Genomic DNA, 25,936 nt, shown 5'->3' on the forward strand with positions numbered 1-25,936 from the left:
CTCAATATGTTAGTACAGCACACAAAAAAACCTGTCCCTTCCAAAAAAAAGCTTACAATCCAAGTATAACACAGGAAACAACATGTGGATACAGACAGGGAAATATAAGGAAATAATGAGACATGATAGGCTGCAGATGTGTTGAGTGCCGCCTACCTCTTAACTGTATTGTAGGGATAACAGAAAAGAACATGTTAAAGAAGAATTTGAAAAAGGTTTGCAAATGTTTACCAGGAACTCCTCCCAAGTATGAGAGGAAGCACAGAAGCAAGCACAAAGATACCAGTCTGAAAACGTAACAGGTGAGCAATGGAGGCCTGTATCACTGACTGATCAGAAGTAGGAGTCTGATGTCAACTACAATTCTTCAAGCCAGAAACTGTGTTTTTTAGTTTTACTTGATAAATGCCTTGCATATGTTTACACTATAAAAATGAAACCTGTTTTACGCAAAGTTAAAACTGCTTTACTGAAATCCCAGAAGTAAGAATCATCTACACAGCTGAAACTTCAACTTGGCCAACTGGCACATCCTATGTTTTATGACTTGCATTCTACAACATGAATGATAATTTATTAAGCTAATCATTAAGACAAAGAATAGAAAATACTACATTCCTCTTACAGACATCATTTCTGCATTTTCATCCTGTTTTAACTAAAGAACATTTTTCCATTTATATTCCTTTTAAAAGAATTAAGAACTTCTTGAGCATAATACTGTTAAAGAACCTTGACAGGCTTTGAAAGTTCAAATTTTATGAATCAGAGTAAGGAGGCAAGTCTCCAGCTTTGCCATTGCTATGGTTCAGCTAGAAACCATATTCTATTAGATTAGATCAGTAGCACATTTGTTTGCATTATAACTACAACATAGCAAAGGATTTTTTTATTTAAAAACAAAATTTAAAATTTGCAAAATGTACATCATTACAGGTCCTACTCTTGCATTAAAGACATCTTCATACATTCTCCTCCTCTCCCCCCCCCCCTCTTTTTTTGAGCATAACATTAAAGAATATTTTTGGAGGATTGTTATGTGCAAGAATGTAAGTTATAATTATTCATCCATCATGTCCTTTAGCTGGGAAAAACTGTCCAAACCATTCCACTCAAGTCTTAAAGTGTGTGACTTAGTACACTTGACTATTTTAAAGTTTCTACCTGGCCAAAACTGAGCAAATACACCTCTGGACATATATCAAACATGGAACGTAAATAAGTCCTGAGCATGAAAAGATGTTATATACTGGAAGTAGGGATGTGAAGGTTTAACCAGTGGGTTCTGGAGAAGCTCCCTGCCTGCCATAGGCAGAGGGCTACTCCAGTCCCTCAGGGGTCCACCGTAGCAAGGGACTGCTCCAGTAGGTCTCCAGCCCTGGCCTGCAGCAGGCAGTGTCCTGGTCAGAACAGCCTCTGTCCACAGGAAGGAGCTGCTCCAACCAGTGTAGCCCCTATATATGGCTGGAGCGGCCACCCCACTTATGCCCTTTTAGCCAGTTAAACAATATGTTTAACTGGTTAGCCAATTAAAATTGATTTTTCATCCTTAACTGTAAACTTTTCACCTTATACTACAAAGTAACTCACTTAAACTGTGCTTACATCAATAGTTTCAGGATGAAAGGCTCCACTCTATTCTGTTGGAGGAGAAAGGGGGAGAGAATGAATCCAACTTTTGCAGAGACAGAAAAATCACAGTAACTGAGACTAACTGCCAGATTCCACACAAGACCACCACAGACAGAGACATCAGAATACTGCCAGGGACTCCACTAGGGTCAGAAGTAGGAAAGAATCTACTCCAAAAGGATATATCCTCACAAACTGCAGCAGGAAAGCTTAAAAGGAATTCACTATGGCTACGTCTACACTGCAAGCTACTTGCGCAAGAACAGCCATTCTTGCGCAAAAACTTGGAGTGTCTACACTGCACACGCATTCTTGTGCAAGTAAATTCACAGTAAGGTGTCAGAACAGAGAGCTTCTTGCACAAGAGTTATTCCTCTCCCCTTGAGGAATAAGCCCTCTTGCACAAGAAACCCCTATGGCTAAAATGACCATCAGAGCTTTCTTACGCAACAGAGCGTCCACACTCAGAGACTCAGACTTTAAGGTCAGAAGGGACCATTATGATCATCTAGTCTGACCCCCTGCACAGTGCAGGCCACAGAATCTCACCCACCCCTCCTAGAATAATCCTCTCACCTATATCTCAGATATTGAAGCCTTCAAATACTTTGAAGACCCCAAGATGCAGAGAATCCTCCAGCTGTGATCTGTACCCCATGCTACAGAGGAAGGCGAAAAACCTCCAGGGCCTCTGCCAATCTACCCTGGAGGAAAATTCCTTCCTGACCCCAAATATGTCAATCAGCTAAACCTTGAGCATGTGGGCAAGACTCATCAGCCAGACACCCAGAAAGTTCTCTATAGTAACTCCTATCATCCCTCCATTGACCTATTTCCCACTGATAATGGTCAATTAGTTACCAAGATCATGTTATCTCATCAAACCATCCCCTTCATAAATCCATCTAGTTTAATCTTGAAACCAGATAGATCTTTTGCCCCCACTACTTCCCTTGGAAGGCCGTTCCAGAACCTCACTCCTCTAATGGTTAGAAACCTTCGTCTAATCTCAATTCTAAACTTCCTACTAGCCAGCTTATCTCCATTTGTTCTTGTGTCCACATTGGTATTAAGCTTAAATAATTCCTCTCCCTCCCTGGTATTTATCCCTCTAATATATTTAAAGAGTGCAATCATGTCCCCCCTCAGCCTTCTTTTGGTTAAGGTAAACAAGCCAAGCTCCTTGAGTCTCCTTTCATAAGACAGGTTTTCCATTCCTTGAATCATCCTAGTGGCCCTTCTTTGTACCTGTTCCAGTTTGAATTCATCCTTCTTAAACATGGGAGACCAGAACTGCACACAGTATTCCAAATGGGGTCTCACCAATGCCTTGTATAATGGCACTAACACCTCCTTATCCCTACTGGAAATACCTCGCCTAATACATCCCAAGACCGTATTAGCCTTTTTCACGGCCATGTCACAATGGCGGCTCATAGTCATTCTATAATCAACCAGGACTCCGAGGTCCTTCGCCTCCTCCGTTACTTCCAACTGATGTGTCCCCAGCTTATAACTAAAATTCTTGTTATTAATCCCTAAATGCATAACCTTACACTTCTCACTATTAAATTTCATCCTATTGCTATCACTCCAATTTACAAGATCATCCAGATCTTCCTGTATGATATCACGATCCTTTTCTGAATTGGCAAGAGCTCCCAACTTTGTGTCATCCGCAAATTTTATCAGGACACTTCCACTTTTGGTGCCAAGGTCAGAGATAAAAAGATAAAATTGGCCCCAAAACTGATCCCTGAGGAACTCCACTAGTAACCTTCCTCCAACCTGACAGTTCACCTTTCAATATGACCCGCTGTGGTCTCCCCTTTAACCAGTTGCTTATCCACCTCTCAACTTTCATATTAATCCCTATCTTTTCTAATTTAACCAATAATTCCCCATGTGATACTGTATCAAATGCCTTACTAAAGTCGAGGTAGATTAGATCCACTGCATTTCCTTTATCTAAAAAATCTGTTACTGTCTCAAAAAAGGAGATCAGGTTGGTTTAGCACGATCTACCTTTTGTAAAACCATGTTGTAATTTGTCCCAATTACCATTAGCCTCAATCTCTCTAACTACTTTCTCCTTCAAAATTTTTTCCAGAATCTTACATACTACAGATGTCAAACTAACAGGCCTATAGTTACCCGAGTCGCTTTTTTCCCCCTTTCTTAAAAATAGGAACTATATTAGCAATTCTCCAGTCAAATGGTACAACCCCTGAGTTTAGAGATTTATTAAAAATTTTTGCTAATGGACTTGCAAGTTCATACTCCAGTTACTTTAATATTCTTGGATGAAGATTATCTGGGGCCTCCGATTTACTCTCATTAAGCTGTTCAAGTTTGGCTTTTACCTACCTCCATATCTTTAGACCCATTTGTTATGTTATCATTATCCCTAAGCTCTTCATTAGCCTCATTAAAGACTGAAGCAAAGTATTTGTTTAAATATTGGGCCATTCTTAGATTATCCTTAACCTCCACTCCATCCTTAGTAATTAGCGGTCCTACTTCTTTTTTTGTTTTTTTCCTAGTTATATGGCTATAAAACCTTTTACTATTGGTTTTAATTCCCTTTGCAAGGTCCAACTCTACCTGACTTTTAGCCTCTCTCACTTTGTCCCTACATGCTCTAACCTCAATAAAGGTAGCTTTCTTTACTGATCCCACCCATTTTCCACTCCTCATATGCTTTCTGCTTTTTCTTAATCACCTCTCTGAGATGCTTGCTCATCCGGCTTGGTCTAACACACCTGCCTATAAATTTTTTCCCTTTTCTTGGGATACAGGCTTCTGACAGCTTCTGCAACTTTAACTTAAAATAATTCCAGGCCTCCTCCACCTCAAGATCCATAATTTCTTTAGTCCAATCAACTTGCCTAACTAATTTCCTTAATTTATTAAAGTTAGCCCTTTTGAAATCAAAAACCCTAGTCTCAGATATATTTTTGTTTATCCTTCCATTTAATTTGAACTGAATTAGCTCATGATCACTCGAGCCAAGGTTGTCCCCTACAACCATTTCATCTATGAGGTCCTCGCTACTCACCAAAACCAAATCTAAAATAGCATCCCCCCCTTGTTGGTTCAGCAACAACTTGATGAAGGAAGTCATCAGCTATCACATCTAGGAAAATCTGAGCCCTATTATTATTACTAGCACTTGTTCTCCAGTCTATATCTGGAAAGTTAAAATCTCCCATGATTACACAGTTTCCATGAGTATTTACTTCATTAAAAACATTAAAGAGGTCTCTATCCATATCCAAATTGGATCCTGGTGGTCTATAACACCCCCCAAGCACTATCCCAGGGGAGGATCTGATAGTTTTCTTTCTCAATGTGATTTTTGCCCAAACAGACTCTGTCTTCTCCATTCCATCACTTTTTATTTCTTTACAATCTACCTCATCTTTGATATACAATGCGACTCCACCACCTTTACCCTTATTTCTGTCTTTCCTAAACAGCACATACCCTTCAATACCTGTACTCCAGTCATGCCTAGTATTCCACCATGTTTCTGTTATTCCTATAATATCTTGTTTCACTTCCTGGACCAATAGTTCTAGTTCCTCCTTTGTGTTACCTAGGCTCCTCGCATTGGTGTACAAACATCTTAATTTTTGCTGTTTGGCCTCATTCACATTCTTTACCCAATTTGGCATGGACATTATACCTCCAATATGACCTATTAGACCAGGGGTCTCCAAACTTTTCAGCCCGAGGGCCGCATTAACTATCAAACAGCAGTTCGGGGGCCAACTACACACTTGAGGTCCAAATAAAAAACAATCAAAACATGGATGTTGTTTTTAATTATTTATGTAATATTATTTTATTCAGTTATTATTTAATAACACATTGATACACTACACATGAACACCTGTATTAGTGTGAATGGTGAAATTGTTTCCTGGATGCCAAAATAGCAGACATTTCTGGCTTTAGATTTGTTGTCCCTAACATCAACAGTGACCTGAGATTATCATCGAACAAGTTTGTTCTCAAATTGTTCTTCACGTAATTTTTTTTCCGTAGACAAAAAGGTCTCCACGGGCCGGATGAGAGGGCCTCGCGGGCCGCATCCGGCCCGCGGGCCGTAGTTTGGAGACCCCTGTATTAGACTAGTATCCATCCTACCCTTCCTCGTGTTCATTCTCCTACCCCCAGCTATATCCTTTCTTACTTCTTTTTCCTCCCTCTCAGTGTTAAAATCCGGCGTAGAGATTACCTGGACATCTCCCAACCGTCTCCCCCAAATTCCTAGTTTAAAGCTCTCTTAATCAGTTGAGCCAACCTCCATCCTAGAAGTCTATTTCCCTACCTACTTAGGTGAAGTCCATCCCTAGAGAACAGTCCTCTGTCCATAAATGCCTCCCAGTGACCATACATCCCAAAGCACTCCTTATAGCACCACTGCCTAAGCCATCTATTGATCATCATAATCCTGTCACATCTTAGTTGCCCTTCTGTAGGAACAGGCAGAATCCCACTAAAGATCACCTGAGCCTCAATTTCCTTGAGCATCCTCCCCAGCCTAGCATAGTCTCCCTTAATTAGTTCCAGCGAGAATCTAGCCGTATCATTTGTTCCTACAGGAAGGATGATCAATGGATTCCTTCCTGCTCCCTTAATAATCCTCTTCAACCTCAGTTCCACATCTCGTATCTTAGCACCTGGCAGACAGCACACCCTTCTATTCTCTGGATCAGCTCTGGTTACAGGCCTATCTATTCTTCTCAATAAGGAGTCCCCAATCACATAGACCTGCCTTTTCCTAGTAACAGTGCAATTCTCTGGTCTATCTCTAGCTTCCTCTGGGTGCAACAGAACTCCCACTCAAACTCCCGTTTACAGCTCTGTTTGCTTGGCTCTTGTGCCGCTGCAGCTATCTATGGACGCTCTTGCGCAAATGCACATATTTCACGCATACACACATGGCAGTGTGGACTCGCTCTTGCACAAGATCTTTTGCACAAGAACTCTTGTACAAGACAGTTCTTGCACAGGAAGCCTGCAGTGTAGCCGTAGCCTATAAGTGGAGTAAGCAAGATGATGAGGGGCTCACTATTGGAAAAGGGAAATTGGTCCTATATGAACTACTGGCAGGAATTACTCTTCTGCTCAACCCCATGGCTTCTGGCCAATCCAGTGGTTCTGGATGACAGAAGGGCCTTCCAGAAAAGCATTATTCCCAGGATTTTCCTCCAAGTGCTGGACTGTCTCAATCCCACTACTCCTTAAAGACGACATGTGACAACCTGTACCCCTATGTTCACCCACTTTTATGAAAGTATGAAAAATTTGGCGCCAAGGATATACTGTTAAGCATCATTTGAAAACTCACAATTCACTGATCATCATTGTCCTGGTAAAGTATGTGGGGCAATGTTGCACATAACGTTATGATTCTTCGGTATGCTATTATTCAACATATTCCAAGTTGGGGGAAGGGAGAAGCCACAAACCTCGTCCCAAGAGACAAAAGCTAGCCAATGTATCAGTCAGGTATCAGTAAATCCAAACACATGGGCTCTGTCTAGACTGGCATGATTTTCTGCAAATACTTTTAATGGAAAAGTTTTTCCATTAAAAGCATTTACGGAAAAGAGCGTCTAGATTGGCATGGACGCTTTTCCACAAAAGTACTTTTTGCAGAAAAGCATCCGTGCCAATCTAGACGTGGTTTTGCGCAAGAAAGCCCCGATTGCCATTTTCGCCATCAAGGCTTTTTTTGCACAAAACAGTTTTTAGCTGTCTACACTGGCCCTCTTGCGCAAAAACATTTCCGGAAAAGGGCTTTTGCCCGAACGGGAACGTCAAAGCATTTGTGCAAGCAGCACTGATTTCGGACAGTAGAACATCAGTGCTTTTGCACAAAATCAAGCGGCCAGTGTAGACAGCTTTTGCGGAAAAACTTGCCAGTCTAGACGCAGCCATGGACTTCTGGTTAAGCAGCCATTCTTTGGCAGAAAAGATGGGGTGAATATCTACATCTTGACAAAAGAACAGTGGGGGTTCCCATCCACAGAGGCTGTCTCTCGAACTCCAGCAGAAGAGGATTCTCAAAGGAGAAATAGAAAGCTATAAAAAAGGAGAGAGAGGGGATGCCCCAAGTTATTCCTCCTCCTCCTCCTCTCTCTCTTCCCCCATACCCTGGCATCTGCAGAATAAAGGGAACAGCTTTCGACTGGGGGAGGGATCATGACTGACAGGTTCAGCCAGTAAGACTATTAGAACACATGGTGAGATCTTTACTCTGAATTCACTCTGGCTAGTTAAGATTATTAGTTGAAATTTTATTTCATTTTTTCAACAAATTCTGACTTTTGTGCTTCATTACAAAAAGATTTTATGTGATTATAAATAGTTAAACCATTTTGTTTGAGCCAGACCATCAGTTCTCAAACTTTAATCACCCAACAACCCTCATTTTTATTTAAAATTTTTCACACACCGTCAAGGACCCCCTCCTCAGCCCCATGTCCCATTCCCACTCTACACCTTCTCTCAAACCTCTTCCCAGTCCCGCTTCACACCCTCTCGGAGGCCCAGTCTCCACTTGCTCCACTTCCCTCCATCACCAGCTTTCTAACATCCTCACTCTTTCATGGGAGTAGGACAGGAGATTGGAGTATAGGAGGGAGTGTTGGTGCTGGGGTGTTTGAGGTGTATGAGGGGACTCAGGGTTAGGGTATGGTGGTGTGAATGGAGTGCAGACACTGGGAGGGAGTTTGGCTACAGGAGCAGACTCCAAACCGGGACCAAGAGTTGGAGTGAGGCATCTTCACTTACTGCATCTCCCAGAAATGTCTGCCAGGTCCTTGAGGCCCTTAGGTACAGAGAGGCTCCATGCGCTGACCTCACACCCTCAAGTGTCACCCCCACAGCACCCATTGGTCACACTTCTTGGCCAATAGGAGCTGCAGAACAGGCACTTGAAGTGTGGGCAGCATGCAGAGCCTTCCTGCAGCCTCCTAGAAGCCACATCCAGGAGCTATGCAGAGCTAGGACAGGTAAGGAGACTGCCTTAGTCCCAGACCCTGATGGACTGTACCAACCAGAGCCACCAGAGTTGCTTTGCGTTCACCATTTCCCAACACACAGGAGACACTGGAGGTGAGCTGACCAGTAAACCCCATGGAGTACCTTTGCAGGAGGGAGAGTGTCTGCAGATCCCAGTTTGAGAAATGCTGATCTAGAGCAGTGTGTTTGAACTGAAGTGTTAGGAAAACTCCTTCTGGAACAATACGATTTGTGCATACCACTTTCCATTAAGGAAATAATTGACTTTACGAGCTTGTATTGTCCAGAAAAGTGCGGGGCAGGTCAAGATGTGCATTTCTGAAGGTGAGAATTTGCTAGTGTGGCTCTGCAGTATAATTCAAGGGTGACTGGTTGTAGCACTCTTGCAGTATAACTGGGAATTTACATGCTGGAGGCTGTGTATAAGCAACCCAGGAATGGTAGCCCACACTGCAAAGCAGCATAAAAGGCATCTGCAAGTCAAAGAAGTGAGTGGACACAACTGTTAATCAGTCCAGACTGTACCCTGGGTAACGTCACAGGATGTCTATTCTGAACAGAGTCTTCTCCTAGAGCATATGAGGAAGAAATTTAAGAAACTCAATGTCATCATCTTTCTGACTGGGCTTGTAAGTCCATGTCTGGAAAGGTTTTTCCTAGGGAGGGGAATGGAAGCAAAGGTAATGTATCCCACAATAAGATGGGAAAGAATAGAGGAAGTTTTTCCATATGGCAGAATTAATTAATCCATCTGATTATGATAGCATTAATCAATTCTAAAAGCCTCATCCAGTGGAGAATACAACAGTAGGGAACCTTCCCTTTGGAAACGTTATGCTAGTTGATCAGATAAGCCAAAGGTAGGCAGGGTTCTGTGTCTGGCACCTGAAACATTTGTTTACTTTGCCCACACACAAGGTTGCCAGATTCCACTGGTTTCCATCGACTTACCTTTTTTCCTACTAGTATTACTAAAGTGGCATGCATGTAAAGCAAGAGCACATGAAGTGAGGTGCATTCTGATTGCACACAACACTGTAAGAACCATGTGCTCCATATGCATCCAATCAAAGGACTGCTATGGTTCAATCAGCACACCCCACAAATTCTAGGTTTTCAAGCAAAGTTAGAAACCTACTGTATCCCAGAAGTCCATTCATGCAGCCCACTCACTAGCCTAGGTTCCCCATCGCTGATACAAATGTTTGCTCTGAATGCAGATCAAGGTGGAAAAATTTCCTCTTGAAAAGTGCTAGGAATATAGCCTGACAGGAAATGGAACAGAAACAGGCCAGGGAAAGACTAGAACCCTGCACAGATTCAAAATTTGTGTCTGCATCCACATCTGTATCTGCAAAAATGAGTGCAGATATCCACTGATGTGGACACCCATGGATGTAAAGCAGATATCCACAAATTTGCAGGGCTCTAGATACAAAATTTGTATCCACAATCCACAGATTTACAGGGCTTTACCTATAGTGGTGTGCATGGACTACAATTTGGGCCATTTCTAGAGAAGAAATGTCACTATCACTGCCTCTCCAGGGTGTCACCTCTAGGACTGTACATGATTATCCTTCAGGCCAATGCCTTAGATGTGGATGAGGGGATTCCTGGAGGTAACTTGGGAAGCTCTCTACCGGCACTACTCCTGGCCTTTTTGGGGGGAGAAGCCCTGTCTGTAGCTGGCACGAGTGGGCGTGTTAGGGAGGGTGCACCCATGGAAATAGCAGGGAATGCCAAAAGAAAACTGTCCTTAAGAAGCAGTGCTTCGGGGGCGTGGCACTCATCCGGCCTGCGTTTTGGGGGGTCCCAGGGCGGAGCACAGGGGCGGCGGTGGGCCCTTTCTAAAGGGGATGGGGACAGCTCAGCTCGGGGGCAACTCACCGTGACTGTCCTTCTGGCCGATACCCTGCGTGCGGATTAGTGCCGAGAGCCGCCTCACGTCCCCCTTGAACACGCACTCGTGCACCGGGAAGTGCGCCGGGCACTTGTCGGGCTCGGCGGCGGGGCTGACTCCCCCCGGGGCGGCGGGGGCCGGAGCCGCCGGGGCCCCTTTCAGCTGCAGCCGGTGGTGGTGGTTGCTGAAGATACGGTGGCCCCCGGCGCGGCCGCCCTTGCCGCTGCCCCCACGGCTCCCAGTGAAGACGCCTCCCGGCGCGACCGCCGCCTCCTCCTCTCCGGGCCCCAGCAGGTCCCCGTCCTCCTTGCTGGGCTTGTGGTCCCTGCGCAGCGAGCGCAGCTTCTCTCCGGTCATCGCCAGCGGCGGCCCCGGAGACGGGGGGCCCCGCCAGGGACACTCGCCGCAGCCGGGAGCAGCCGGAGCCGCTGCGGGGGGTCGAGGAGCTCAGAGCCGCGGCGGCGAGTCCCGTCCCGTCCGCATCCCCCAGCGGAAACAGCCCGGTCCCTACAAGCTCGGGGGGGGGGGGGGAGAGCGACAGCCTCCCTCCGTCCGGCCGCTCCGCTCAGCGGCCCGGCCGCGCCGCCATCTTGTCGAAGCGATCTCGCGAGAGAGCGCGCGGCCGGCAGGAGGCGCGGGAGCGCTGGCCACAGAGCACGAGCGCAGCAGCCAAGCGGGGGCTGGGCCAGTTGCCGCGGCGGGCAGGGCGGGAAAGTCGCCGCCGCCGCGGCGAAGAGGGGGGAGGGGCGAGGCCGTTGGCCTTGTCAGGGGACGCGTCTCCTTCCGGCGGAGCCGGGCGTTGGGCTGCGCGTGCGGGCGGCAGGGAGGAGGCCCCAGTTGCAGGGCGCGGCCGGGCGAGGCTAGTCGCGCTCGGCCCAGGTGTTGCAGCTCAGCACGCCCCGGCGTCAGTCCAGATGCTGACAGCCCCGTGGGGCGCCGCCGGCCTGAGAGCAGCACGGCGGGCCTCAGGCACGAGACAGCGCGTGACGCCCTCGTGGGAGGGGGCGGGTCCCTTAACTCACCCCCCCCCCCCCCCAGCTCCTTAGTGCCGTTAGGCTTGGGAAACCAACCCACGAACGGGTCACACGCTGGGGGGGGGAAGGTCTTGTCCTGGTAACCCTGTAAAATGTGTCTACACTAGGCGCTGAAACACACTGCGCTCACCTGATGTTAAAAATACAGGTCCCCTTCTGCAGGTGTAACCCGCACACTAGTGTGGTTCACTGTCCCATGGGGTGGCATTTAGACCACAGCAACAGATAAAAACATGAGCCGGGAGCCAGCTGACTTTTAGCTCAGAGGGTAGAGGATCCTATACTAAGCTTCAGAGGTCCGAGGTTCAAATTCCCCTCCTGTAGTGTCCCAATACGCGAGCCAAGCCACAGGTGGCTATTTGGCCAGTTGTGTGTGGCTAGTTTGCTATTGCAGTACCCCCCGGATAGATACTACAGAACTGGTTGGACACCATGGCTGCATCTTGACTGGCATGATTTTGCGGAAATACTTTCCACGGAAAAGTTTTTCCATTAAAAGTATTTCTGCAAAAGCGCGTGTAGATTGGCACATATGATTTTGCGCAAAAAGTGCTTTCGCGCAAAAGCATCCGTGGCCAGTCTAGATGTAATTTTGCGCAAGAAAACCCCGATCGCCATTTTCGCAATCGGGGCTTTTTTGCGCAAAACAGTTCTGACCGGTCTACACTGGCCCTAATGAGCAACTATTCTTGCGCAAGAAGGCTTTTTCCCAAGTGGAAGCATGAAAGTATTTGCGCAAGAAGCACTGATTTTGTACATTACAAATTCAGTGTTCTTGCGCAAATTCAAGCGGCCAGTGTAGACAGCTGGCAAGCTTTTGCACAAAATCTTGCCAGTCTAGATGCACCCCATCAGTTAAGCCTGTTCTGAAAAACCTTTCTAGATCCCTTTTTCTTGCTATTGTGACTGAACATAACTGTCTACAACAGGAGTGGACAAAAGCCTCTCCGCGGGCCACATCCAGCCCGCCTAGGGTTTTGATCCAGGCCACAAGGCAGTTCCAGGTCCTGCCCCTTACCAAAGGGGTTGGCAGCATATGGCATGTATGCCCAGGGCTGGCCCGAGCCATTTTGGCGCCCCGGGCACGCAGCGCCGCCCCCGGGCACACAGTGCATGCGCAGGCCCACCCCCCGGTGCGCACGGTGCATGCGCTGCCCGGCCACTGGCACGCAGCCCGGGGCTCGCCACCAGGGCGCACGACGCATGCGCTGCCCAGCCCGGCCACCGCTGCTGGCGCACAGCACCTGGCCATGCACGGCCCCGCAGCCATGGGGGGAAGGGCACTGCTGGCCGGCACTGCGGGGATGGGGTGGGCCGGCTCTGCGGGAGCTGGGTGCACAGCGCCTGATGGCGGCTATAAGGGATACCACACACCCCTTACAGCTGCCATCAGGTGCCTCCCATCGGTTGGTGCCCCAGGCAGCTGCCCGGCTCGTCCACCCTTAGTCCGGCCCTGTGTATGCCACTTAGGGCACACAAGCTGATTTTGAGCAGGATGCAGGAGGAAACTGAACTCCACCTCTCCTGCCCCGCAGAGCTGCTGCAAAGTGCTCCCTCTTCCCTGCAGCAGGTTAGGTTGTGATGGGAGAAGGCAGCACTGGCGCTGAGGTTTCTCAGCAGCACCACGGCCAGGACTGGTGGCACAGCTCGCCATCTGGAGCTAGCCCCAGGGGCTGGAGGCACCGCTGCCACAGTCCGGGACCAGCTCTGGAGGCTGGAGGCACTGCTGCTGTGGCTGCGCAGTCTATGGCCGTGGCAGCAGCACCTCCAGCCTCCGGGCCTGGCCCCAGACCACAGTGGCAGTGGGGCCTCAGGGGCTGGGCCTGGACCATGTGGGCCTCAGCAGTGGGGCTTCTCTCCCGGACTGCATGGCTGCAATCGTTGCTGTAAGGATCCCTCTCACTTCCTTTCCCCCCAAAACTCAGTACCCCTAGCTTGCTCCAACACCCTCCCTTGTTCCTGCATCCTCTCTCCTCGCCAGACACCCCTCCTTGCTCCTTCATCCACGTTTCTCCTGCACCCTCTCTCCTGGCCACACACTACATCCTCCCTTGCTCCTAAGGTTGCCAGGTGTCCAGTATTTGTGCTCTCTGTCCGTTAAAAAAAATCAGAAAATACCGGACACGTGCAATGTCCGGTATTTTCTGATTTTTCCGGCTGCGCACCGGATGGAAGCCTGGCCTGGGTGGGGAAGCGGCTGGGAGTCCCTGTTGGGAGGCGAGGCCGCGATTGCTGCCGGGAGCCGTCAATTGGTTGAGTGTGAGGAGGAGGGGAAGCCTCCTCCTCCCTCATGCGTCCCCGGGAGCCTGCGCGGGACTGGCAGCAAGTGCCCGGGTCAGTCCCACTCCCCGCCAGCCAATTTACTCACCCTCCCCCTTCCCGGCCAGCCGGTTCTTCCCACTTCCCCTCCTGATCTTCCCCAGCCACCCCCCTGCACCCCTCCAGCTCTGCTTCCCGCTGGCCCGTTCCTCTTCCTGATCTTCCCCGGCCACCGCAGATGCACTCCTCCCCCCCTCCGTCAGCTCTGCTTCCCACTCCCCCTTCCTCCCAGACAGTACCGCTGCACTCCCCTCCCCCCCGCCCCACGCTAGCTCTGCTTCCTGGTCCCCCTTCCTCCCGGCCACCCTCGCAGCCTCCGATCCCCCCCAGCTGTGCTTCCCGCCCCCCCTTACTCCCGGCCAGCCCCACCCCCTCCCAGCCAGTCCCCGCGCCCCTGATATCCCACGGCCAGCCCCATTCCATCCAACCCACCCACCCCACGACCAGCCCTGCTTACCGTTGGCCCTCCCCATCTCCTCCAGCAGCCCCGTTGCTGCCCCCCGTTAGCTGTTTTCAGTCCCCCCCCCCCTTCCCAGCCAGCAGCGCTCCCTTCCTGGCCTCCTCCCCAATGAAGCATGTTCGGGGTGTTTTTTTTTTTTTTAATGATTACCTGGTAACCACTAGCAGTGATCCAGTGGAGGTGTGGTTTGGTTTTTTTGTTGTTGTTTTTTCTCAACAACTTTGGTTTCCCCCCCCCCCACCCTTTTTTTTTTCCTTCAGCAAAAATTTTTCCCAGTGGTTTTTTTTGGGGGGGGCGGTTTCAGTATTTTTCTTTCGGCCATCTGGCAACCCTATTTGCTCCTTCTCCCTCTACCTGGCCAGACACCCTAATCCCAGCCTGCTTCTGCACCCCAACTCCCTCGCAGATCCTGCACCTCATCCCTATCCTACTTGCTGACAGCCCTGTCTCGCACATTGTATGAGAGCCTAAGGAGGTCCATAAAATCCGCTAACTCTGGAACCCCAGAAAAGTAAATCTGATCTATGGGAAGCCCTGAACCTCATTCCCTCCTTCCCTTCACCCCATGAGGCTGGGGCACCAGAGGAGTGAGGTGTCTCATTTGGGACCACATCAGAGAGTGGGGTTTTCAGAGGAGTTTTTTTGCTTCTTGTGTGGTCCCCAACTGATTTTTCTGTAGGTCAGTGACCTCTTCCCCCCAAAAAAGGTTACCACCCCTGTCATAAATAAAGAAAACATTGAAAACTTTTGTGTTGGACATAATATTTTACTTTATTTAAAGTGAAGTTTGATAAACTAACATGATAAAGTTAAAATGCTTAATCTGTTTCATAATTTAAATTAAACCATTCTTACTAGCTGCAGCTGGTTCAGAAAATAAGGTCACTGTACTCAGTCTGACCTTGCCTCACCTCTCCATTCCTTCCCCTGGCACACAGATCTGTGAATAAGTGAAATCTCTGTACACTGCTTCTGAAATGTTGACAACCCCCGTACTAAAAGGTAACATCTGCATCTTCATTTATTTATTAATGAAGCTGCTATAAGTAGAACTATTATTGACTTTAAAAAGTATCCCCAGCATTCGGACCCATTGTGACAGGGCACCTGCCCTGCACTGGCCCTTTAACACCAGGACTCCGGCCTGGAGCCGGGGCTAGCAGAAAGGAGACCAGCGGGAGCTAGTTAGGACTAGAGAGAGCCCAGCTGGCAAAGATCCAGGACTGCACGAGTGGCTGGTAGAAGCCAGCTGAACCCATTAGGGCGAGTATGAGCACAGCTGGCATGTATATATAGAGAAGCCCAGGTTGCTTAAGGGAGGAGAGAGAGGCCAGTGAGGGGCTGACTGTGGAGGAAGCAGGAGCTCCCAGGAGGGAGACCTGCTGGGGATAGCCAACAAGGGCTGGGAGAAGGCCAGCTAAGGCTACCCTGACTAGGGGACGGAGGCAAGGCCCGGACTTGGAGGCAGATCATAGCCTGGTGTAGGCAAGCGGGCCGTGGAGATAATCCCAAACGCCTATGATGAGTATCCCATACAGACTGTAACTTGCCCTGTGAGGGGCTATATGAAGATAGTCAGGGGGCACTGAGGCACACTGGGGTGTGATTCCCTGACACCCATACATAGAGGTGAATAAGTCAAATCTTGTTACTCCATCTCTGAAAGGTTGCTGACTCCTGCCCTAGTGTGTTGCCTGGGAGCTGGAGACACGTGAGCCCTTTCAACTACATGTATTTTAAGGGCTTGTGCTTGCTGGGTGGCTGTGTTGCCTGGCAGCCACCCGGCAGGTACAAGCCCTTTAAACAGAAGCAATTAAAAGGGCTTGCAGCTCTTGGTCCCTCTAGCCTGTTGTCTGGGAGCTGCCCAGGGGGCATGAGCCCTTTCAACTGCTTCTATTCCTGTGGCCACCAACCTGTTGATTGCAATCAACCAGTTGATCGGGATGGCTCGATCACAAGGTGTTCAGGGCCCCCCATATTTCCCACCCCCAAGAAGCAGCCCCCACTGATGCTACCTTCAGCTGTGCACCACATCCAGGGTTTCAGGAAGTGCGCGGGCTGCTCCCTCTGCCCCCAAACAGCCAGCATGCTTCCTGAAATGCCAGGGACTTCCTTCCCCCTACTGCCTTCCTGTGGGTGGGGGGAAATGGAGTCCCGGGATTGTGTCAGCTCCAACTGCTTAAGAAGTGCACGGCTGCCGTGGGGAGCGGAGGAGGAGGGCGCACACTGCCTGACAAGTTGGAGCTGGTGCAGTCCCAGGACTCCTACTCTCCCTGCCCCTGTGCAGGGAGGCAGCAGGGGGGAGGAAGTCGCCGGTGTGCGAAGACCTAGCATTTCAGGATGCACGCTGGCTGTTTGGGGAAGAGGGGAGCAGCATACATGCTTCCTGAGATCCGGACCTGGCGTGCAGCTGCAGGATCCCCAGGTACTGGCCCGAGCTCTCCCTGTCCCCTCCCCCTGGCTAGCCCTCTTCTCCAGTACCCTGCCTCTGCTCGCATCTATAACCTGCCCAAGCACCCTGTCCCCAGCCCCCACCAGCACTCTGTCCCCTGCCTCAGCACCCACCTACCCCAGAACACACCAACATCCTGTCCCCTGCCCGCACCAGCACAGTTGGAGCCACATCACTGAGGCTTGGTTTTTTTTTGGAGGGGTTGGAGTTTTTTTGCATCTCACTTGTGTGGGCCCAACTGACTTTTTTGTGGGTCAGTGACCCCTGACTCAAAACAGCCCTCCCCCCAATAAAGACAATGCTGAAACTTTTTGTGTTTGACATCTTTATTTAAAAATGAAACCTGTCCAACAAGCCCCCAATTGGGGCCAAGCCCCCATCTAGCCACAGCATCATAATACTCCTGCACCCACCCCACCTCCTGACCACAAATTTGAGCCTATCATGTACTGGAACGCCCTGTCCTGAGCCGCTCACATCCCCAAACTCCTGCACCCACACATCTTCAGTCTCTGCTACAACACACCTGCATCATCCACACACTGCAAATTAGTGTCCTGAGTCGATCATACTCCCAACCTCCCTGCCCTGAACCCCTCACACACCCAACCCAAACTCCTGCACCCTCACATGCACAAGCCTGTGGCTTGCTCAGCACTCCAACCCTCCACCTGACCCCAATATTCCACAGCCCGGAGCCCCCTCCCCAAACCAGAATCCCCTTCTCCAGCTCCTCTTGCATCTAAATTCCCTCCCAGAGCTTCCACCTCTCACCCCTTCCCACACCCAAATCCCTCTTTCCCACCCCCGAGCCTGCACCTCCTGTCTCACCCCAGTGAGAGTGTATAAGAACTGGGGATAGCAAGTGATGGAGAGGAGGGGAACAAAGGGCGGGGTGGCGTCTTGGGGAAAGGATGGGGTAGATCTTGGCTTGTCCTGACATTTAAAAAGTTATCTTGGGTGTTGTGGCGGGGTAGCCCCACCCCTCCCAGAAGCCGCCGGGACGCCGCGTTCGCGGGGATCGCCCCCCCGCGCAGCTTGCAGAGCCGGCTGTCTTCCCCGAGCAGGGGGGCCGGCGCGCCGGCCGGGTGACGAGCCGGGGCCGGCAAGCGACGCCGACAAAGGGCTGGGGAAGGAGGCGGGGAAAGTGACGTCACGGGGAGGCCGGCCCGACGGGGGGGCCGGTGGATGACGAAGGGACTGACGTCATCTGCGTGCGACCGGCGGGCAATTCAAAAGGCTGCAACGACCCAGCAAGAGGAGAGGACGCCGAGGAGACGGACCTCCCCTGGGAGCGAGCGCACGGACTCAGGTATTGGCGACCCTGGGCAGGACCGGAGCAGGAGCCTGGGGTGGGACGTGCTGACGTGGGGGAAGAAGTGGCCCAAGGCGGGGACGTGGACCCCGAGAGTGGGGGAGTTTAGGGTTCCCGACCCCCTCCGCTAGGTGGGGAACCTTTCCCTTACCTTGGGGTCCGGAGCGAAGGCGGGCCCGGACCCCCTTCCCCCAACCGCCGAGCTGAACGGAGCGAAACCGGGCACATTGAGTCACTAACGACTGTGGAAACTGAGGGGGGCGGACGTAAGCCCCTCCGCACAAGGGGGGAACCCCTACAGGTGTGAAAAGGTTGGAGACCACTGTTGTATTCAAAGGACTTGTGCCTGACGGGCAGCTGCGAGGCAACAGGTTAGTATCAGGGCCACAGCCATGTTATGTGAATTCTAAGACTCCACCCCAGACAACTCTGGGAGGAGCTAGCCCCCAGCATCCTCCCATCTGTTCCAGGTCCCTTCCATTGGCCAGAAGTCAGGGGGCAGAGACCCCAGGCCAAGCAAAGCTCGTGGCAGGGTAGTTCTCAACCCCACCCCTTCCGCCTGAGGCCACTTCCAAAATTGGTGAAGTGGCCCCCCTTCAGAAATTATTGCGGGAAAGTGTCCATGCCAATCTAGACGCTCTTTTCCGCAAATGCTTTTAATGGAAACCTTTTCCGTTAAAAGCATTTGTGGAAAATCATGCCAGTCTAGACATAGCAAGTCTGACGACCCCTCCGTGGTGTTGTCTTTCTGGAGAAAGTTGTGATTGGTTCCCTATCAAGGGGTGCTAGCCTCTAGCTTCAGAGTTCGTCAGTCTGCCTGGGTAGTCTGCGTCTTCTGAGTTCTTTCACTTAGTTGATAATTATTTGGTGCTTCTGAGTCTTCAGTCCTTCCTCTGACCATTTGAGCATGCAATGGCCTTCACACTTATCTCTCCTAAAACATTCTCTCTCTCATTCACACAAACAATACATTTACAGAATTGCAGCATTGAACAAAGGGTACTTCTAAGTCACTTTAACAAAAGTTACAAAGTCTTTCAACATTAAGCTTCTTTCTATCTATTACAAGGCCTTACTAACACTAACATCACTATGTTGGCTGCATCCCAAAAGGCACTCATCTACTTCCTCCCCCCCTCATGTGACATAAACGGACCTCAGTGTATGTGCCCCTTTTCAATATGTGGTTCCCCGCGCAGGTGCCACAGCACTATGAGAATGGAACCCAGGGTGCTGGAGAGCATTGCCATGCTCATGTCTCATGGTGTGCCTCATGGTATAGTACTTTGAAAGCACCTGCATGTTGCTCCACCATGAAAAGGAGGAGGATGAACCTTGGTGAGACACAGATGCTCTGTTCAGGCAAGTCCTAGCTCAATAGGTTATGCTATTGTAGCTGCCACTTAATCACCTGAACACAGTGGAATGTCAGTTCTGGCATCGGGAGATGAGCTCAGACCGGTGGAACTGCATCATCATGCAGAGATGAGCTGATTAGCAGTGGCTGCTGAACTTCTGCATGCGCTAGGCCATGTTCCTGGATCTCTGCAAATGGTTTTTCCCTGCCCTGAGGCAACAGGATACTGGCATGAGACCTGCTCTGAGCTTGCAGAAGCACAAGGCCATTGCTCTATGGAAGCTTGCCATGCCAGACAGCTACTACTCAGTCAGGAACCCGTTTGGGGTGGGGAAATCAAGAGTCAGGGTTGTTGTCATACAAGTAGCAAAGGCCATCAGTAATATCATGCTACAGTGGGTTGTGACTCTGGGGAATGGTACCATAGACAGAACACACATCCCCATCCTGGCCCCTGACCACCATGCCTCAGAGTTTTCCGTTAAAAGCATTTGTGGAAAAGAGCATCTAGATTGGCACGGACGCTTTTCCACAAAAGCACTTTTTGTGGAAAAGTGTCTGTGCCTATCTAGACGCGCTTTTGCGCAAAAAAGCCCCGATCGCCATTTTCGCGCAAAACAAATCTGAGCTGTTGTGTAAAAGGACTTTTCCCCGAACGGGAGCAGCATAGTATTTCCGCAAGAAGCACTGATTTCTTACATGAGATCGTCAGTGTTCTTGCGGAAATTCAAGTGGCCAGTGTAGACAGCTGGCAAATTTTTCCACAAAAGCGCTTGCTTTTGCGGAAAAACTTGCCAGTCTAGACACAGTCAAAGGAGTTCTTCTCCTTGGTGCTACAGGTGCTCATGGATCACAAGGGCCGCTTCACCAACATCAAGGTAGGATGGTTGGGAAAGGTTCAGAATGTGCCCAACTTTAAGAACTCCTGCCTCTTCCCAAAGATTCATGCTGACACTTGTTTTCCAAACCGAACCATCAGAGTCAGAGAGCTGGACGTGCCTATAATGATCCTGGGTGACCCACCCTACCCCTTGCTCCCTGGCTCATGAAGCCATACTCAGGCAGCCTGGGCCCCAGAGAGGAAGAGTTCAATAACAAGTTGAGCAGGTGCAGAATGGTGGAAGTTCAGGAATTTCCTGACTTAGCTGGACTTCAGCAAACACAACACCTCCTTCTATCCCCCCTGTAGGTCACCTACCTGAGAGTCTAACTGCACTTTGCTCATGGTTTCTTTTGTTCTTGTTCCAGGGAGGCCTAGATAGTGAGTCCTATCTGAGAGTCAGTGGTGACCCGTCAATACAGGCGACCTAGGCGGTCGCCTATGGCACCAAGATAAACTGCTGTTGAGGGCTTTGGAGGCGGGGGTGCCAATTGCCAGCAGCTGCTCTCGGGCTGCTCCTGCTGAGAGTGGCCACTTTTCCCACTCTTAACTCAGATCTGTACCCAGGGTTTCATTCCCCCTAGCACTCCATGCCTAGGAATTCAGCCTCTTGCTTCCAGGCTCAACTTTTCTTGAGAAAGCTTGACCTTTCCCTTTTCATAGGAGCCACTTCTTGAGCCTTCCACACATTGAAATTGTGGAATCTCCATCTCTGGAGATATTTAAGAGTAAGTTAGATAAATGGTCAAGGATGGTCTAGACAGTACTGGGTCCTGCCATGAGGGGACTAGGCTCGATGACCTCTCGAGGTCCCTTCCAGTTCTAGTATTCTATGATTGAGGTCCCTAGCTTTGGTCAGTTCTCACTAACAGCTTTCTTCTAAGCTCCTCACTAAGAGCTCACAGTTACAGTTCATCTTCAGACAGTTCTCTAATTGCCTTTCCTTTAGGCCCCAAGTGCCCTCTCTTAAGTCTTATTGAGATTCAGCTGACAAGTCTTAGGTGTACTAGCCTCTTCCTTCTTAAAGAGCCATTATCACTATGTGACCCACAAGATTAGTTGGAGGGTCACATCTTTCTGCATTTGAGAGCTTCACCTTCCTTCAACAATTATATTCATTTTTTAAATAGAATTTCCCAGAGTTTCCAGCAGGAGAAACTGCACAATGAAACTGAGAAAATAACAAATCCTAAAATCATATTGAGGGGTGGAGACAAACTAAACAAGGTGGTAAACTAGGGAGAAGACAAATCAAATAAACAGAGAGAAGACTGACAAAAGGACAAGGAGCTGCACTGATCATCTGTGGTTTTTATATTCATTTGGGATCAAAGAGAATAGAAGAGACAGTATATCAAGCCCTAAAGGAATGTGCACCTTCTAGCTTTTTAAAGCAGTTTCTCTAGATGACTGAAGGAGCAGCATCCAGCTCTTTTTTGACTGGTAGGATGGTAGCTATGATGCAAGCCCCATGAAATGATGAAAGAAAAGTAATTTTGGAAGATAACCTCTGCCCTGTCCCAAGATACCCTGTATCACAGCAACCATCTTTCTGACCAAAGATCTGGATGCTGAATTAGGGAGATGGTGGAACAGATTGACACAAAGAGCCAGTGGGGAAATGTGAAAATAATTGGAGAAATGATCTGAGGAAATGCACTGAAACAAGATAGCAAGTGAAAGCCAGGCAAAAATAAAAAGGTACAAGAAAAAATTGCACAAAATCCAAAGCAAAAGGGAAGAGACATTGAATTATTGCATTAGTGCATTTAGATTTCTTTTTATTACCAGTCCAATTAATAGTAATATTTAAACTAAAAAATAAAACCTTCCTACTGAAATATTGGAAGCTTCCTTCTATGAAAGTATGTAAAGAATTTACCACGCTTTCACCTCACCAGCACAGAAAAACACAAAACCCTGAGGGGTTAATGGATATTTAATAGAACTAGCTTAGACCAGCCATGTCTAAAAAACTAAATTATATTTTGCCTTCCTTTATTTTGCCTGATACAGATGAGACACAGTTCCCAAGGGGAGAAAGAATACAGATGGACAAAATTAAGTTTGAGCAAGATCAGGTAACAAAGAAATTAGAACTGACAAAAGTCCAGGATTGCTATTTTATTACATAACTTTCCTTTCCACTGGTGCTGTCACTGTTTCTGACGCTGTTCATAAATATGCTTTCATTTGATAATTCTTAGGTTTCTCCTAATTCTTAGGTTCCTTATTCTTAGGTTTCTCAAACTAGTCCTTGGAACTAGTGCAAAGCCTTTCCATGTTTTCCATAGAATGAAAAAATTTGAGATCCAAATATTAGGTTATGGGAGTCTGTGAATGATATTATCATGCTAAAGATGATCCTGTATATTCTGAGCATGCCCTACAGAATTCTTCTAAGAATAGAAGTAAAATAGTGCAATATGTCAGAATCATAGAATATTAGAACTGGAAGGGACCTTGAGAGATCATCAAGTCCAGTCTTCTGCCCTCAAGCCAGGACGTAGCACTATCTAGATCATCCCTGATAGGTGTCTATCCAACCTGCTCTTTAATATTTCCAGTGATGTAGATTCCACAGTCTCCTTAGGCAATTTATTCCAGTGTTTAACCACCCTGACAATTAGGAATTTTTTCCTAATGTCCAACCTAAACCTCCCTTGCTGCAATTTAAACCCATTGCTTCTTGTCCTATCATCAGATGTCAAGGAGAACAATTTTTCTCCCTCCTCCTTGTAACACCATTTTAGATACTTGAAAACTGCCATCATGTTCCCTACCGGGCTACACCTACACTGAATCCCTCTTACGCAAAAGCCTATGCAAGTGAAGTGCAGATTAGCATATTGCCATGCTTCATTTGCATAATTAATTAGGGGCCGTTTTTGCACAAAAAGGAGCTGAAAATAATGAGGAAGAATGGCTCTTGCTCAAAAGGCTGTTTTTGCGCAAAAAGGAGATGTGTAGATGGCTCCTTTTTTGCGCAAAAGCCTCTTGTGCAAAAATGCCCCCTAATTGATTATGTAAATGAAGCATGGAAATATGCTAATCTGAGCTTCATGTGCATAGGCTTTTGTGCAAGACGGATGCAGTGTAGACGTGGCCTCGGTCTTCTCTTTTCCAAATTAAACAAGCCCAGTTCTTTCAGTCTTCCCTCATAGATCATGCTTTCTAGATCTTTAATCATTTTTGTTGCTCTTCTCTGGAGCGTTTCCAATTTCTCCACATCTTTCTTGAAATATGGTGCCCAGAACTGGACACAATACTCCAGTTGAGGCCTAATCAGTGCAGAGTAGAGTGGAAGAATGACTTCTTGTGCCTTGCTCATAACACTCCTGTTAATGCATCCCAGAATCATGTTTGCTTTTTTTGCAACAGCATCACACTGCTGACTTATATTTAGCTTGTGGTCCACTCTGACCTCTAGATCCATTTCTTCAGTATTCCTTTCTAGACAGTCATTTCCAGGGCTCGCCAAACCGCAGCGAGCCCCACTCACCAGCCACGTGATTTGGCACGCTGCGCATGCGCAGACCGCGCTGTGCATGCGCTGACCGCGCTGTGCTGTTCCGGCTTGTAATCTACTTGCCACGAGCGAGTAGATTACATTAAATGTCGAGCCCTGGTCATTTTCCATTCTGTATCTATTAAACTGATCCTTCTTAAGTGGAATACTTTTCATTTGTCCTTATTAAACTTCATCCTATTTAAGTACGACCATTTCTCTAGTTTGTCCAGATTATTTGAATTATGACCCTATTCTCCAAAGCATTTGCAACCCCTTCCAGGTTGGTATCATCTGCACTTAATAAGCATACTCTCTATGCCATCATCTAAATCATTGATGAAGATTTTGAATAGAACCAATCCCAAAACAGACCTCTGCGGAACCCCACTTGTTATGCCCTTCCAGCATGACTGTGAACCATTAACAATTACTCTCTGAGAATAGTTATCCAGTCAGTTATGCACCCCCCTTATAGTAGCCCCATCTAGGTTGTATTTCCCTAGTTTATTGATAAAGTCCTGTGAGATTGTATCAAATGCTTTATTAAAGTCTAGGTATACTACATCCACCGCTTCTCCCTTATCCACAAGACTTGTTATCCTATCAAAGAAAGCTATCAGATTGGTTTGACATGATTTGTTCTTTATAAATCCATGCTGGCTGTTACCTATCAACTTCTTATCTTCCAAACGTTTGCAGATAATTCCTTACATACTTGCTTCATTTTCCTGGCAAAGAAGTTAAACTGTCTGGTCTGTAGTTTCCTGGGTTATTCTTATTTCCCTTTTTATACATGCGCACTATATTTGCCCTTTTCAGTCTTCTGGTATCTCTTCCAACTTCCAGGACTTTTCAAAGATGATAACTAAAGGCTTAGATACCTCCATAGCTCTTTGAGTATTCTAGGATGCATTTCATTAGGGCCTGATGACTTGAAGACATCTTACTTTTCTAAGTAATTTTTGACTTGTTCTTTTTATTTTAACTTCTAAACTTACCCCATTTCCACTAGCATTCACCATGTTAGGCATCCCATCGCCATCAAATTTCTTGGTAAAAACTGAAACAAAGAAGTCATTAAGCACCTCTGACATTTTCAAGTTTCCTGTTATTGTTTCTCCCTCTTCACTGAGCAATAGGCCTACCCTGTCCTTAGTCCTCCTCTTCCTTCTAACATATTTGTAGAATGTCTTCTTGTTACCCTTTATGTCTCTGGCTAGTCTGAGCTCGTTTTGTGCCTTTGTCGTTTTAATATTGCCCCTGCATTCTTGTGTTGTTTGCTTATATTCATCCTTCATAATTTGACCTAATAAATTAAATGTAATTAAAAATAATAAAAGAAAGTTCTTCACACAGCGTGTAGTCAACCTGTGGAACTTCTTGCCAGAGGAGGCTGTGAAGGCTAGGACTATAACAGAGTTCAAAGAGAAGCTAGATAATTTCATGGAGGTTAGGTCCATAAAAGGCTATTAGCCAGGGGATAGAAATGGTGTCCCTGACGTCTGTTTGTCAGAGGCTGGAGAAGGATGGCAGGAGACAAATCGCTTGATCATTGTCTTCGGTCCACCCTCTCTGGGGCACCTGATGTTGGCCACTGTCATCAGAGAGGCTACTGGGCTAGATGGACCTTTGGTCTGACTCAGTACGGCCGTTCTTATGTACTCATGACTTACTTTCCATTTTTTATATGACTCCTTTTTTATTTTTAGATCATGTAAGAGCTCCAGGTTAAGCCAAGTTGGTCTCTTGCCATGCTTTCTGTCTTTCATACACAATGAATAGTTTGATTTTGGGCCCTTCATAATGTCCCTTTGAAAAACTGCCAACTGTCTTCAGTTGTTTTTCCCTCTTAGTCTTGCTCCCCATGGGACCTTACCTACCAGTTCTCTGAGTTTACTGAAATCTGCCTTTCCGAAATTCATTGTCTCTATTTTCTCTCTGCCTTCCTGAAATCCATTGTCTCTCTTTTGCTGTTCTCCCTTCTGTCGTTCCTCTATGATTTCATGATCACTTTCACCCAAGCTAATTTCCACTT

The 25,936-nt window shown here is 48.0% G+C and overlaps 1 protein-coding gene across 2 annotated transcripts in view; it reads right to left on the minus strand.

Moving 5' to 3' along the window:
- The window catches only part of ANKRD13C (ankyrin repeat domain 13C), a 66,690-nt gene extending 55,155 nt beyond the window's left edge, over positions 1 to 11,535 (minus strand). Inside the window, exon 1 of one of the 2 annotated variants that reach the window (XM_075936232.1) lies at positions 10,561 to 11,535. In XM_075936232.1, the coding sequence (XP_075792347.1) occupies positions 10,561 to 10,930 (370 nt within the window). In that variant the 5' untranslated portion in view covers positions 10,931 to 11,535. The remainder of the gene's footprint in view (positions 1 to 10,560) is intronic. The other variant, XM_075936233.1, reaches the window with a different exon arrangement.
- Positions 11,536 to 25,936: the final 14,401 nt, after the last annotated feature.

This window comes from Pelodiscus sinensis, chromosome 9 (genome assembly GCF_049634645.1).
Source record: "Pelodiscus sinensis isolate JC-2024 chromosome 9, ASM4963464v1, whole genome shotgun sequence".
Lineage (NCBI taxonomy): Eukaryota > Metazoa > Chordata > Testudines > Trionychidae > Pelodiscus > Pelodiscus sinensis.